This window comes from Microcaecilia unicolor, chromosome 2, assembly GCF_901765095.1.
Source record: "Microcaecilia unicolor chromosome 2, aMicUni1.1, whole genome shotgun sequence".
Classification (NCBI taxonomy): domain Eukaryota; kingdom Metazoa; phylum Chordata; class Amphibia; order Gymnophiona; family Siphonopidae; genus Microcaecilia; species Microcaecilia unicolor.
This window is the reverse complement of record NC_044032.1, coordinates 645,062,244-645,077,914: the sequence shown is the minus strand read 5'-3', so window position 1 is coordinate 645,077,914 and position 15,671 is coordinate 645,062,244. Positions and strand designations below refer to the sequence as shown.

The 15,671-nt window shown below is 49.3% G+C and overlaps 1 protein-coding gene across 1 annotated transcript in view; it reads left to right on the top strand.

Annotated features, from left to right (window-relative positions):
- Positions 1 to 15,671, top strand: part of SLC25A31 (solute carrier family 25 member 31) — a 98,870-nt gene that overhangs the window by 81,177 nt on the left and 2,022 nt on the right. The window contains exon 5 of the mRNA XM_030191754.1: positions 8,066 to 8,191. Coding sequence (XP_030047614.1) covers positions 8,066 to 8,191 — 126 coding nt within the window. The remainder of the gene's footprint in view (positions 1 to 8,065; positions 8,192 to 15,671) is intronic.

Sequence of the window (15,671 nt, the reverse complement as noted above, 5' to 3'; positions counted from 1 at the left end):
CTCCAGCGCCGGGCACTCAACCCAGCTCTGTAGACAAAGCCCAGTCTCACCTTCAACCAGCCATCTCAAGTTCCGTGCCTAATGAACTGGACGTTAGTGACACACCTAAACTTGTCAGCCAATTCCACCAAGAAGATCCAGGGAAATGCAGACCTCCCGAGAAGTCCGGGAATGCCTTGAGGGGGAGGTACTGTCACGGTGGTGCCCAGGTTCCTTGCTCTCAGTCACCTCGCCCCCCGGTGGTTAGACCTGGTGGCTGCTTTGAACTGATGGCTTACCGTTCCCATGTTCCAGAAGATATTCTGGTCCAGTTCGGATCTTCCAGCCTTCCAGATAGTTTTGGGAGTTTTTTGGAACTAAGCAGTACCCGTACCTGGTGAACTCCCTTGTATGCTGCCTTTATTAACCACCTGGGAAGGTCTCTAGTTTGCCTTGCAACAGAGGTTCTCAGAGGAGTTTCATTTGGTGAGAGTTTGTTGCAGTTCCGCTGTGCTATTTCCTGATTGTGGCTTTGACCCTGCTTGTCTCCTGGTTATTCTTCTGTCTGCTGCCCGCCCAGACCCGGCTTGTTTTCTGTTCTTTTTTCTGCTGCTTGTTGCCTGCCTGGAACCCCGGTGTGTTTTCTGGAAGTTCCTGCTGTTCGCCAGCCGGCTGCTGTTCCTGCAGTCCTGCCTTGCCCAGTAAGTCCTTCCGGCCACCTGCAGCCAGGAGCTCAACTCCTGGTGAAAAGCGGCCAGGTGCAGGTGAAGTTTGGGCTGAATTCCTGTCCTGCTTGCTCCAGCTTGCGTTGCCTCAGCTGCAGTCCTTGCCTGGTAGTTCCAGTCCTGAAGTTGCTGGTACGTCTGTTCTGCCTTGTCTGTGTTGGAGTGATTCCTCCTGCTGCTGCTGCCCTTCGGCAGTGGCCCAAGGGCTCACTAAACCCGAGGTTCCACGAGAAGCATGACAGTAGGTACACTCCTGTTTCTCGGCAGCCTACCCAGTCTCAATCCCAGCACGCTCGTTCTCGTCAACAGCATGTGCCTAAGGCCCCTGCGGCTCCCCAGCAAAAACAAGGGGTGGGCTTTTGACTGGCTCCAGTGCAGCATAGCCACAGTGCAAGTGTCCGTTCCGGACGACTTACCGGTTGGAGGGAGGTTAATATTTTTTCATCAAAGGTGGCCTCTTATAACCTCTGACCGGTGAGTTCTTCAAATAGTCCGGTTAGGATACACCCTCAATCTGGAATCCATGCCTCCAAATTGTCCACTGGGAGCTCAGTCCTACAGCTCCCAGCACAAGCAGGTACTTGTAGAGGAACTCTCCGCCCTTCTAAAGGCCAGTGCGGTCAAACCCGTTCCACCAGGGGAAGAAGGGCTGGGATTCTATTCCAGGTACTTCCTTGTGCAAAAGAAAACAGGGGGGATGCGTCCCAATCCTAGACCTAAGGGCCCTGAACAAATTCCTAGTCCAAGAAAAATTCAGGATGGTTTCCCTCAGCACCCTTCTTCCCATGATTCAGGAAAACGATTGGCTATGCTCTCTGGACTTAAAAGATGCCTATACCCACATCTCGATAATCCCAGCTCACAGGAAGTACCTTCGATTTCGGTTGGGAACTCGGCACTTTCAGTACTGTGTACTGCCCTTTGGCCTTGCGTCTGCGCCCAGGGTTTTCACAAAGTGCCTGGTTGTTGTCGCAGCATCGCTAAGCAGACTGGGAGTGCATATGTTCCCTTATCTCAACGATTGGCTGGTGAAGAGCACCTCGGAGGCAGGCGCTTTACAGTGCATGCGGATGACTATTCGAGTGCTAGAGCTACTGGGGTTTGTGATCAATTATCCCAAGTCCCTTCTTGTCCCGTTTCAAAAATTGGAGTTTATTGGAGCTCTAGTTGGACAAATGGACGTCTCGAGCTTATCCTCCCCTGGCAAGGGCAGACAATCTCCTGGCCCTAGTGTCCATGGCTCGAGCGTCTCAACAGATTACAGCTCGGCAGATGTTGAGACTCTTAGGACACATGGCCTCCACAGTTCATGTAACTCCCATGGCACGCCTACATATGACATCAGCTCAATGGACCCTAGCTTCCCAGTGGTGCCAGGCCACAGGGGATCTAGAGGATGTGATCCATCTCTCCACCGACTTTTGCAGTTTCCTTCAGTGGTGGACCATTCAATCCAATTTGACCTTGGGATGTCCTTTCCAAATTCCTCAACCACAAAAAGTGTTAACGACGGATGCATCCCTCCTAGGGTGGGGAGCTCATGTAGACGGGCTTTGCATTCAAGGAGCTTGGTCTTTTCTGGGAAAGGGTCTTCAGATCAACCTCCTGGAATTACGAGCGATCTGGAACGCTCTCAAGGCTTTCAGAGATCGGCTGTCCAACCAGATCATTCTGATTCAGAGAATCAGGTTGCTATGAATTACACCAACAAGCAGGTGGGCACCGGATCTCGCCCGCTGTGTCAGGAAGCCGTCCTGATGTGGCTTTGGGCGCACCGTTACAGCATGTTTCTGCAAGCCACGTATCTGGCAGGCGTAAACAACAGTCTGGCCGACAGGTTGAGCAGGATCATGCAACCTCACGAGTGGTCGCTAAACATGGGCGTTGTCCACAAGATCTTCCGAGCGTGGGGCACCACCTTGGTAGATCTTTTTGCCACTCAGATCAATCACAAAGTCCTTCAATTCTGTTCCAGACTTCAGGCCTACGACAGACTAGCGTCAGATGCCTTTCTCCTACATTGGGGGACAGGCATTCTGTATGCGTATCCTCCCATACCTCTAGCAGGGAAGACTTTGCTGAAACTCAAGCAAGACCACGGAACAATGATTCTGGTTGCTCCCTTCTGGCCTCGTCAGATCTAGTTCCCTCTTCTTCTGGAGTTGTCCTCCGAAGAACTGTGGAGATTGGAGTGTTGTCCGACCCTCATCACCCAGAACGAGGGTTGCTTCTACATCCCAACCTCCAGTCTCTGGCTCTCACGGCCTGGATTTTGAGAGCTTAGAAGTTGCCTCTTTATGTCTTTCAGAGGGTGTCTCCCGAGTCTTGCTTGCTTCCAGGAAAGATTCCACGAAAAAGTGTTATTCTTTCAAATGGAGGAGGTTTGCTGTCTGGTGTGACAACAAGGCCCTAGATCCTTTTTCTTGTCCTACATGGACCCTGCTTGAATTCCTTCTACACTTATCAGAGTCTGGTCTCAAGATCAACTCCGTAAGAGTTCACCTTAGTGCAATTAGTGCTTATCATCAACGTGTAGATGGTAAGCCTATCTCTGGACAGCCTTTAGTTGTTCGCTTCATGAGAGGTTTAGTTTTGCCAAAGCCCCCTGTTAAACCTCCACCAGTGTCATGGGATCTCACCCAGCTGATGAAAGCTCCTTTTGAGCCACTGAATTCCTGCCATCTGATGTACTTGACCTGGAAGGTCACTTTCTTGGTGGCTGTTACTTCAGCTCGTAGAGTCAGTGAGCTCCAAGCCCTGGTAGTGCATGCACCTTATATCATGTTTCATCATAACAGAGTAGTCCTCCGCACTCACCCTAAGTTCTTGCCGAAGGTGGTGTCGGAGTTCCATCTGAACCAGTCAGTTGTCTTGCCAACATTCTTTCCCCGTCCTCATACCTGCCCTGGCGAAAGCACTTTGCACACCTTGGTCTGCAAGAGAGCATTGGCCTTTTATGTGGAGCGGACAAAGCCCTTTAGACAGTCCGCCCAGTTGTTTGTTTCTTTTGATCCCAACTGGAGGGGAGTCGCCATTGGAAAACACACAATCTCTAATTGGCTAGCGGATTGCATATCCTTTACTTATGCCCAAGCTGGACTGACTCTAGAGGGCCATGTCACGGCTCATAATGTCAGAACCATGGCTGCGTCAGTGACTGACTTGAAGTCAGCTTCTATTGAAGAGATTTGCAAGGCTGCAACGTGGTCATCAGTCCACACATTCACATCTCATTACTTCCTACAGCAGGATACCCAATGCGACAGTCGGTTTGGGCAGTCGGTGCTGCAGAATCTGTTTGGGGTTTAGAATCCAACTTCATCCTTCTAGGCCCTTTTGTGTTCTGTTCCAGGCTGCACTCTCAGTTGTGTTTCTTTTTAGGTCAATCTCTGTTATGTCCTCACCGTTGCGAGGCCCAATTGACCAATGTTCATTGTTTTGAGTGAGCCTGGCAGCTAGGGATACCCCAAGTGTGAGAATAAGCAGTCTACTTGTTCTCGGAGAAAACGAAGATACTTACCTGTAGCAGGTATTCTTCGAGGACAGCAGGCTGATTGTTCTCACAAACCCGCCCTCCTTCCCTTTATTTATTTATTTGTAGCATTTGTATCCCACATTATCCCACCTATTTGCAGGCTCAATGTGGCTTACATTGTTCCGTAATGGCGATCACCAATTCCGGAATGAAGAAATACAGAGTTATAAAGCAGGTGACAGAATGGATTAGGCAATCAAGTAAAGAGAATACATTTTTTGTAATTAAACATAAAAGGTATTGGGTTAAAGTTCAATTGTGATAAATTAGCTTAAACAGTCAGGGATTGAGAGTTCCATTTGTGCAGTTCTGGTATGAAATTTGTTCTCTGGTATTTAGGATGGATCTTTGTGGTATGCCTTGTTAAATAGGTTGGTTTTTAGTAATTTTCAGAAATTAGTTATGTCGTGTGTTGCTTTTGTGGGTAGTGCATTCCATAGTTGTGTGCTTTATGTAGGAGAAACTGGATGCATATGTTAGTTTATATTTTAGACCTTTGCAGCTGGGGTAGTGGAGATTCAGGAATGTACGTGATGATCTAGTAGAATTCCTGGTTGGTAAATCTATGAGGCTTGACATGTACAGTTCTTCTCTTGCTTTTGGACTACACTGAGGTCCTTATGCGACGGGCGGGAAACCAGTCTGCGCATGCGCGGTGCGCGGCGCTCGCCACTTACGCGCCAGAAGACACTGGAAGATTTTTGCTAGCAAAACGTCCGATCCTAGGCCGATGTGGAATACCTCAGAGAATACCTGCTACAGGTAAGTATCTTCGCTTTATTGCCAGTTAGGCATTGTAATGCGTTTTTTATGGGTCTCATTGGTTGGTTACATATTTTTTGTACACTTTTATTTTTGTTCTCACAGTATCAGCATTCTCACAGTATCGGCATAAACAGTACTGGCTTTCTGCAAACGATACATGCTGCAGTCTGCTTTCATGCAGCATATTGGTAAGATTAGCGTTCTTTATTCATATAGCTGCTCACTAGTGCTCCTTCTTTTGTCTGTCCTCCTTCTTTTAGGTCTAACCAGCACCCCCTTTTTGGGGGGTTATTTATGAAAATGCTTCCACCAATTGTTTACTCTTTCATGTGTATAGTGCCTTCTCCAACCTCCATGCTTTTAATGTCTCCTGGTTGTTTATTACTACTACTACTACTTAACATTTCTAAAGTGCTACTAGGGTTATGCAGCACTGTACAGTTTAACAAAGAAGGACAGTCCCTGCTCAAAGGAGCTTACAATCTAATGGACAAAATGTGCAGACAATCAAATTGGGGCAGTCTAGATTTCCTGAATGGAGGTATAATGGTTAGGTGCCGAAGGCGACATTGAAGAGGTGGGCTTTGAGTAAGGATTTGAAGATGGGCAGGGAGGGGGCTTGGCGTATGGGCTCAGGAAGTTTATTCCAAGCATAGGGAGAGGTGAGGCAGAAAGAGCGGAGCCTGGAATTGGCGGTGGTGGAGAAGGGTGCAGAGAGGAGGGATTTGTCCTATGAGTGGAGGTTTCGGGTAGGAGCATAAGGGGAGATAAGGGTAGAGAGGTAATGAGGGGCTGCAGATTGAGTGCATTTGTAGGTTAGTAGGAGAAGCTTTAACTGGATGCGGTACCTGATCGGAAGCCAGTGAAGTGACTTGAGGAGAGGGGTGATATGAGCATATCGGTCCAGGCGGAAGATAAGACGTGCAGCAGAGTTCTGAACGGATTGAAGGGGGGATAGATGGCTACATGGGAGGCCAGTGAGGAGTAGGTTGCAGTAGTCAAGGCGAGAGGTAATGAGAGAGTGGACGAGAGTTCGGGTGGTGTGCTCAGAGAGGAAAGGGCGAATTTTGCTGATGTTATAGAGAAAGAAGCGACAGGTCTTGGCTGTCTGCTGGATATGGGCAGAGAAGGAGAGGGAGGAGTCGAAGATGACTCCGAGGTTGCGGGCAGATGAGACGGGGACGATGAGGCTGTTGTCGACTGAAATAGAGAGTGGCGGGAGAGGAGAAGTGGGTTTGGGTGGAAAGACAATGAGCTCGGTCTTGGCCATGTTTAGTTTCAGGTGGCGGTTGGACATCCAGGCAGCAATGTCGGATAAGCAGGCTGATCCTTTGGCCAGGGTTTCCGCAGTGATGTCTGGTGTGGAGAGATAAAGCTGGGTGTCATCGGCATAGAGATGATATTGGAAACCATGAGATACGATCAGGGAGCCCAGGGAAGAGGTGTAGATTGAAAAAAGAAGGGGTCCAAGGACAGACCCCTGAGGAACTCCGACAGAGAGCGGGATGGGGGTGGAGGAAGATCCATGAGAATGTACTCTGAAGGTACGGTGGGAGAGATAAGAGGAGAACCAGGAGAGGACAGAGCCCTGGAACCCAAATGAGGACAGTGTGGCAAGAAGTAAATTATGATTGACAGTGTCAAAAGCGGCAGATAGGTCAAGGAGGATGAGGATGGAGTAGTGACCTTTGGATTTGGCAAGGAATAGGTCATTACAGACTTTAGTGAGTGCCATTTCTGTCGAGTGTAGAGGGCGAAAACCAGATTGAAGCGGATCGAGGATGGCATGAGAGGAGAGAAAATCAAGGCAGCATCTGTGAACGGCGGCGCGTTCAAGTATCTTGGAGAGGAAGGGTAGGAGGGAGATGGAGCGGTAGTTATGACACGTTTAACATCCATTTGGTTTGTGCCATTTGATCTTATCAATATTTATGGCCAAGACAATTTAAATTCTCTTAGGGCCTTCTTTACTAAGCCACTCTGTAGGCACGCTAACTTTTTAGCTTGCGGTAATTAACAATAGAAACACCCATTATATTCCTATGGGTGGCTGTAGCGTTAGCGCGCGCTAAAAGGTTTGAACGCCTACAACGCGGCTTAGTAAACAGGGTCCTTAAGAGTGTTTTACAATGTTTGATTGCTCTGGAATTTTCAAGTTACGTATATTTTTGTTTATCAGCAATTTTCTGTTCCTGGGTTTAAATGGTCTAAACTTATCCTCAATTAGCTTACCTACATATTTTTTAATTTTTTATTTATTCAATTGTTTGTTTATTTATTTATTTATCTTTTTTTTTTAATTCACATGTTTTTATGTATATTTAGTAAATGAATTGTTTTATATATACATATGAGTAAATGCTTTCATCATCATCATTTTATTAATGTGTATTCATTTATATATCTATTTACATACATTTATGATTGTTCATATATGTGTAGATATTGCCCCCTGAGGCAGGCGGCACACCTGCTGAAACACGGGCCATGTTGGGTCCTTTGTGTGATGATACTTGTTGAATAAATCTTCAGTTGCATTCCTTGTGATCCTCCCTGGTTTTGTGTGGAAATCCTCGTTTATCCCCCACTCCTTTGTTTACTGTACTAGATGTGAAAAACATTTTCTGATCACGGCAAGAGACATAATAGTTTTTGATCAGAGGTTCACCATTAGGAGAGTTCTTAAAAATAAGGTGAAAAATGTCTGGTACAGTGATGCTATCAGAGGGTTGAAGATCAAGTTTAGAGTACAGGCTGAAAGGAGTAGCAACTCCAAGATGTAAACTGGTATGAGAATTAATGGAGCAAGATATTGATTTTAAAGGAAAATTCCATTGTTCTTTATTTATAAATATGTATCACCAAAGAGCCATGAAAATAAGAATCAAATATGAAATGCTTAGGTTTTACGTCTGATTATTTTAAGTAAGAAAATAAAAGTGGAAATTTACATATTGAAAAGCAAACCTAAACTGAGAATTCTATGACATACAATTCCTGTTATTTTAGATTATTCCCATATGAAAAGTGGCAAATCTTGTTAAGATATCTTTTTTTGTAGGGAATGCTCCCCAGTGCAAAGGACACCCCAATGATAATTTCCTTTTTCATTGCTCAATTTGTGACTACTTTCTCCGGGATACTGTCCTATCCCTTTGATACTGTGAGAAGACGCATGATGATGCAGGTAATGTTTTGTAATTTATCTTTACATATGAATCGTGTTAGGTGAAAACAAGTATAAGATTAATACAAGGCCCTATTTAAAAGTAAGTAAGGTTTTAATTATGCCATCTGGAAATTTTTGCTATTGTAGCTGCTACCAATTGCAGAAAACTTATCTGTTAATACATTATTTGCATTGATTGATTAACATATAGGGGTAATGAATGAAAGTCTACGTGGGGGTGGGGTTCATACTAATGCACATTTTCTCTTTGTTTTTGTGGTCTACAGAAGAGGGTGCTCAACCTGGTCCTTAAGGATCATCATACCAGTATGTTTTTTAGATTATAGAAACATAGAAACATGACGGCAGATAAAGACCACATGACCCATCCAGTCTGCCCATCCTCTGTAACCCCTAAAACTTCCTGTTCCTAAGCGATCCCACATGCTTATCCCATGCCTTTTTAAATACTGGAACAGTCCTCGACTCCACCACCTCCACCAAGAGGCCATTCCATGCCTCCACCATCCTTTCTGTGAAATAATACTTCCTTAGGTTATTCCTAAGCCTATTCCCTCTTAACTTTGTCATTCCAGAGCTCTCCTTCATTTGAAAAAGGCTCTCTTCCTGTACATAAATGCCCTTGAGATATTCAAACGTTTCTATCATGTCTCCTCTCTCCCTTCTCTCTTCCAGCATATACATGTTGAGGTTCATAAACCTGTCCCTCTAATTTTTGCATTCAAGACCGCTTACTAATTTCGTAGCCGCCCTCTGGACCGACTCCATCCTGTTTATATCTTTCCGTAGGTGCAGTCTCTAGAACTGCACGCAGTACTCCAAATGAGGCCTCAACAGAGACTTATACAACGGCACTATCACCTCCTTTTTCCTGCTGGTCATGCCTCTCTTTATGCACCGAAACATCCTTCTGGCTTTGGCCGTCGCTTTTTCTACCTGTTTGAAAGCTTTAAGGTCATCAGACACAATCACCCCCAAGTCCCGCTCTTCCTTCGCACACTGAAGCACTTCACCCCCTATACTGTACCGTTCCCTTGGATTTTTGCGACACAAGTGCATAACCCTGCATTTTTTGGGATTAAACCTTAGTTGCCAAATATCGGTCCATTTCTCTTGCTTCGCTAGGTCCTTCCTCATGTCATTCACACCCTCCAGGGTGTCCACCCTGTTGCATATATTAGAGACTTAGCATTCATCTGATCCTTCTCATCCATGTTGGCATGAATGATACTGCTAAGTAACCATCCAAATATATTAAAAATGACATCATGTCTCTGAGAGAGAGTGAAGCAGATAGGCGCACAGGTGGTGGTCTTGTCAATCCCCCCTGTCGAGGGTAAAGGCCAAGGCAGAGAAGCTCACATTCTGGAGATGAATGAATGGCTGTGCAGATGGTGTCATTGAGAGCATTTTGGCTTCCTGGACCATGGGGTGATTTTCCAAGGGCTGCTGAGCAGAGATGGGAAGAAGTGTCTTCAGCAGCAGACTGACTAATCTACTGAATAGGGCTTTAAACTAGAATCATTGGATTAGGGTGATCAAAACCTTCCTCCAGTGGGTTTCTTCTGAGATTGTGAACGTTCTTCCACTCCCTCTACTCAAAGACTCTAGGGACTGGATCAAGGCTGTGCAGAAACTGTGACTCAATCACAAGTCACTAATCTCTGTAGCACAGGATTACTGGGTTGAGTCCTGGTACTCCTGACACAGAAACACCCTCTCTAGGGAAAGGATAGCAAACATAGGGAGTTTGAGAGGAGCATAGCTGGGAGGGAGAAGGGATTGGGGATTAAATTTGAAGTAGGTGTCTACACAGGGTAATAAGGACAAAACAGGATTGTAAGCTCCTTTGAGCAGGGACTGTCCTTCTATGTTAAATTGTACAGCGCTGCGTAACCCTAGTAGCGCTTTAGAAATGTCAAGTAGTAGTAGTATAAGAGGTAGCAAAGGGTAGGCCAGTATAGACACAGATGACAATCATGCCAAAGATTAACAATTGAATCTCAATCAGTCAGCAACACGGCACTCATTTTTGCAAGACAAGCAAGGTTGGCATTTTTATGTAATTGATAGCAGCTGTAAATGCTGACATGCTATGCAAAATATGTTCCATATCATCATGCCGATCAATCCATAGACTGGTGGGTTGTGTCCATCTACCAGCAGGTGGAGATAGAGAGCAATCCTTTTGCCTCCCTATATGTGGTCATGTGCTGCCGGAAACTCCTCAGTATGTTCTCTATCTCAGCAGGTGGTGGTCACACACAGCAGCAGCTCTGGCTAGGTCTCCAAGCCTAATTCTTAGGTTTTGTTGAGTACCTGGGGTTGAGGGCTCTTCTTGAGCAAGTGCAAACCTGGTGGTGCCAGGTCCTTCCTTTTCTCCCCCCTCCCGCTGGCTCCGTTAAAAAAAAAAAATTTGAACGTCCTTTAAGGGCGTTTATTTCAACGTTTATATCAGCGTTTATTGCAGCTGCTCACTGGGACACCAGTTCGTTACAGCTCGGAGCGAGAAGCAGGTAACTTTTACCTTTTGTAGCGGGCAGGGGGTTCCCCGATCGGTCTCCACGTGGCTTATGGCGTCAGAGGGCGAGGGCGCGAAGAATCGCTCCCCGGACCACATGGGCGCGTCTAGCGGGGGTTTCAAAGCCTGAATCGCCTTTTTTGGGCGTCAGTTTGGAGTCCGGTCAGTGTCCCGGTTCTTCCTCCGGTGCAGCGGTTTTTCCCGCCATAAGCGCCCATCCCTCGCTGCTTGCCCCCTCCGTTTTGGCCGGCCACTCTGCTCGGACGGCTTCTTCTTGGGCCGCCCTCGAGGTAGGAGACGTTAATGCTATGGTCGCCCTTGATTCGGGCGACGGCAAGAAAGCGGCAAAAGTTAAGCGCCGTTTTTCCCGCGCGGCTCCTTCTCGGAGTTTCGCGCCGGAGGCCATTTTGGATGCGCAGCATGTTTCTCCCCCGCTCTTGCGCGCGCCGGTTGAGTGTGCGTCTAGGGCCGTGGCCCAGGCTGCAGAAGTGCACAGTCTGGGGGTTTCTCCACTGAGTTCATTTTGCTGCTGCATCAGGCTTTTCTTATGCAAAACGCTGCCCCTGCTCCCCTGTCTGATAAAGGGGTTGAGGCCTCTGGAAGCAAACGCCCTCGGGTGGATTCTCAGGCCCTAGAGGACTCTGTCTCCTCTGATGTAGATGAGGGCAGCGTATCTGAGTTCTCCCAACGGTCCTTTGGGGATTCCTTGGAGGAGACGGATTCCCGCTCGGATGGAGCGGATGACCTCTCTGCAGCGCGGATCTTTCGCTCAGAGGATTTGCCCAACCTGTTAGTGCAGGCCATGAGCATTTTGAAGATTTCCTCTCCGGAGGACGTCTCTCTCTCAGCCTCTGCTGGCTCTGCCATTATGCTGGGGACGAAGCGCCCGCCTAGAACCTTCCACGTGCATGAAGCCATGCACACCTTGATTTCGGCTCAATGGGATTTCTCAGAAGCGAGCCTTAAAGTGGCTAGGGCTATGTCCCGCCTCTATCCTCTGCCTGAAGGTGACTAAGAAAACGGCGTTGCCGGTGGAAGGTGGCACGGCCCTAAAGGACGCCCAAGACAGAAGATTGGAGGCGGCTTTAAAGTCGTCCTTCGAGGCGGCTGCTTTAAGTTTGCAGGCCTCAGTTTGCGGCTCCTATGTGGCCAGGGTGTGCCTGACGATGGTGCAGCGGGCTTCCCCCTCGGATCCTTCCTTGAGGGCTGATTGGCCAGCCCTGGAATCGGGCTTGGCCTACTTGGCAGACTTGCTGTATGATGTCTTGAGAGCCTCGGCTAAAGGTATGGCTCAGACAGTCTCTGCACGGCACTGGCTTTGGCTGAAGCATTGGTCTGCTGACCACGCCTCTAAGTCTCGCCTGGCTAAGTTGCCTTTTAAAGGCAAGCTGCTCTTTGGGGTCGAGCTGGACAAGATTGTGACCGATCTCGGCACGTCTAAGGGCAAGAGGTTACCGGAGGTCAGGGCTCGGGCCAGTGGTGCCCGCCCCGGTTCCTCCAAAGGACGGTTTCAGGAAGCCCGTCGGTATCGCCCGGGCAAGTCGGGCTCCTCTGCCCCCTCTTCCTTCAAAAGGAACGTCTCCCCCAAGTAGCATTCCTTTCGCAGAGACCGCCGTCCCGGAGGTGATTCCTCCGGTCCTCCCCCAGGGTCTCGTACCCAATGACGGGGCCCTGGTCCATGGCCCAGAGCAGATTGGAGGACGCCTATCCTCGTTTCTGGGCGAGTGGACCAGGGTAACTTCAGACGCTTGGGTGCTGGAAGTCATCAGAGATGGCTACAAGCTAGAGTTCTGCCGACCCTTAAGAGACGGGTTTGTGCACTCTCCCTGCAAGTCTCCGGTCAAAGCTGTGGCAGTTCAGCAGACTTTGGACAATCTGATCTGCCTGGGTGCGGTCGTTCCGGTGCCAGAAGATCGGCTTGGCAAGGGACGTTACTCCATTTACTTTGTGGTACCAAAGAAAGGAGGTTCTGTACGGCCTATCCTCGACCTCAAAGGGGTCAATCGGGCCTTGAAAGTTGGACACTTCCGAATGGAGACTCTCCGCTCTGTTATAGCGGCAGTGAAGGCAGGGGGGTTCCTGGCATCCTTGGACATCAAGGAAGCTTACTTGCATATTCCCATCTGGCCTCCTCATCAACGCTTTCTGCGTTTTGCAGTCCTGGGCCGACACTTCCAGTTCAGAGCCCTCCCGTTCGGGTTGGCTACTGCTCCGCGGACCTTCTCCAAAGTAATGGTGGTCATCGCGGCCTTCCTATGCAAGGAAGGAGTACAAGTCCATCCTTATCTGGACGACTGGTTGATCCGAGCCCCCTCTTATGCAGAGTGCGGCAGAGCTTCAGACCGGGTGATTGCTCTTTTGAGCTCCCTGGGGTGGATCATCAACTGGGAGAAAAGCCAGCTGCGCCCGACTCAGTCCCTGGAGTATCTGGGAGTTCGTTTCGACACCCAAGTGGGCAGAGTGTTCCTGCCAGACAATCGGATTGTCAAGCTTCAGGCTCAGGTGGACCAGTTCCTAGTAGCCTCTCCTCTTCGGGCTTGGGACTATGTGCAGCTGTTGGGCTCTATGACGGCCACGATGGAAGTAGTGCCCTGGGCTAGGGCCCATATGAGACCTCTACAGCACTCTCTGCTGCAGCGATGGACTCCAGTGTCGGAGGATTACGCTGTGCGCCTTCCCTTGGATCCAGCGGTGCACAAGGCGCTGAGCTGGTGGCTGAGGCCGGACAAGCTGTCCGCAGGAATGACTCTTTTGACCCCGGAGTGGGTTGTCGTCACGACGGACGCCTCTTTGACAGGCTGGGGAGCCCACTGCTTGGGAAGGACAGCGCAGGGGCTCTGGTCTCCTGCAGAGGCAAAGTGGTCTATCAACCTCCTGGAACTCAGAGCCATTCGGTTGGTGCTTTTGGAGTTTCTCCCGGTACTGGCGTTGAAGCCAGTACGGGTCCTGTCGGACAATGCCACGGCTGTGGCCTATGTCAATCGCCAGGGAGGTACCAAGAGCGCCCCTCTAGCCAAGGAGGCCATGAATCTATGCCAGTGGGCGGAAGCGAACCTGGGACAGCTGTCGGCGGCCCACATTGCGGGAGTCATGAATGTCAAGGCGGACTTTCTCAGTCGCCATACCTTGGATCCCGGAGAGTGGCAGCTATCTGCTCAGGCGTTCTTGGATATCACGAAGCGCTGGGGCCAGCCGAGCCTAGATCTGATGGCGTCATCGGCCAATTGCCAAGTGCCGCACTTTTTCAGCAGAGGACGGGACTCTCGATCTCTGGGAGTAGATGCTCTTCTCCAACAGTGGCCGACACAGGAGCTTCTCTATGTGTTCCCGCCCTGGCCCATGTTGGGCAGGGTGCTAGACCGGGTGGCAAAGCATCCAGGCCGGATAATCCTGGTGGATCTGGACTGGCCCAGACGTCCCTGGTATGCGGACTTGATCAGGCTCTCAGTGGACGGCCCTCTGCGGCTGCAAGCGGAGCAGGGCCTGTTGCATCAGGGTCCCGTGATGATGGAGGATCCCTCCCCCTTTGGTCTTACGGCCTGGCTATTGAGCGGCAGTGTCTGAGGAAGAAGGGCTTCTCAGACAAGGTCATCGCCACTATGCTGAGAGCGAGGAAGCGCTCTACTTGTACTGCTTACACCAGGGTTTGGCATACCTTTGCATCGTGGTGTGAGGCAGGCTCTCTTTCTCCCTTCACTGCTCCAATTTCTTCAGTGTTGGCGTTCCTGCAAGAAGGTCTGGAGAAAGGCCTGTCGCTCAGTTCCCTTAAAGTCCAGGTAGCGGCTCTGGCTTGCTTCAGGGGTCGCCTGAAGGGTGCTTCCCTGGCCTCGCAGCCAGATGTGGTGCACTTTCTCAAGGGAGTTAATCACCTGCGCCCTCCTCTGCACTCAGTGGTACCTGCGTGGAATCTCAATCTGGTGCTAAGAGCCTTGCAGAAGCCGCCTTTTGAACCCTTGTCGAGGGCATCTCTGAAAGACCTGACTTTGAAAGCAGTCTTTTTGGTGGCTATCACTTCAGCCAGAAGAGTTTCCGAGCTCCAGGCGCTATCATGTCGAGAGCCCTTTCTGCAGTTCACTGAGGCAGGAGTGTCTAGTCGCACAGTGCTTTCCTTCCTGCCCAAGATTGTTTCTCGCTTCCATGTGAATCAGCAGCTCTGTCTACCCTCCTTTCGTAGGGAGGACTACCCAGAGGAGTACTCTGCTCTCAAATATCTAGATGTGAGACGAGTCATCATCAGATACTTGGAAGTGACCAATGATTTCCGGAAGTCGGATCATCTGTTTGTGCTGTTCGCAGGTCCTCGTAAGGGTCTGCAGTCTGCCAAGCCTACAGTGGCACGATGGGTCAAGGAAACCATTGCAGCAGCTTATGTGGCCGCGGGGAAGGTGCCGCCTATCCAGCTGAAGGCTCATTCCACTAGAGCACAGGCGGCTTCAATGGCAGAGGCCGGGTCCGTCTCCTTGGAAGAGATTTGTAAGGTGGCAACTTGGGCATCGGCTCATACCTTCTCCAGACATTACCGCTTGACTGTGGCTGCTCGGGCGGAGGCCCGGTTTGGAGCTTCAGTGTTGCGGTCAGGGATTTCTATGTCCCGCCCTGGGTGAGTACTGCTTCGGTACATCCCATCAGTCTATGGATTGATCGGCATGATGATATGGAAGGTAAAATTATGTATCATACCTGATAATTTTCTTTCCATTAATCTTAGCCGATCAATCCATAGCCCCTCCCAGATATCTGTACTGTTTATATTCTGGTTGCATTTCAGGTTCAAGTTTAGTCTTCAGTTCCTGTTCAGGAGGACTTCAAGATTTTCAATTGGATTCTTCAGGAGTTGAGACGATTTTGTGTTACAGTAAGCTGCTGCATTCCTCTCCCCTCCATTTTACGGGGCTGGATTGAGACCTAAATTCTGCTGGCGCTCCCTCCCGCTTTGTGCGGCTGTAGGGCAGCTTT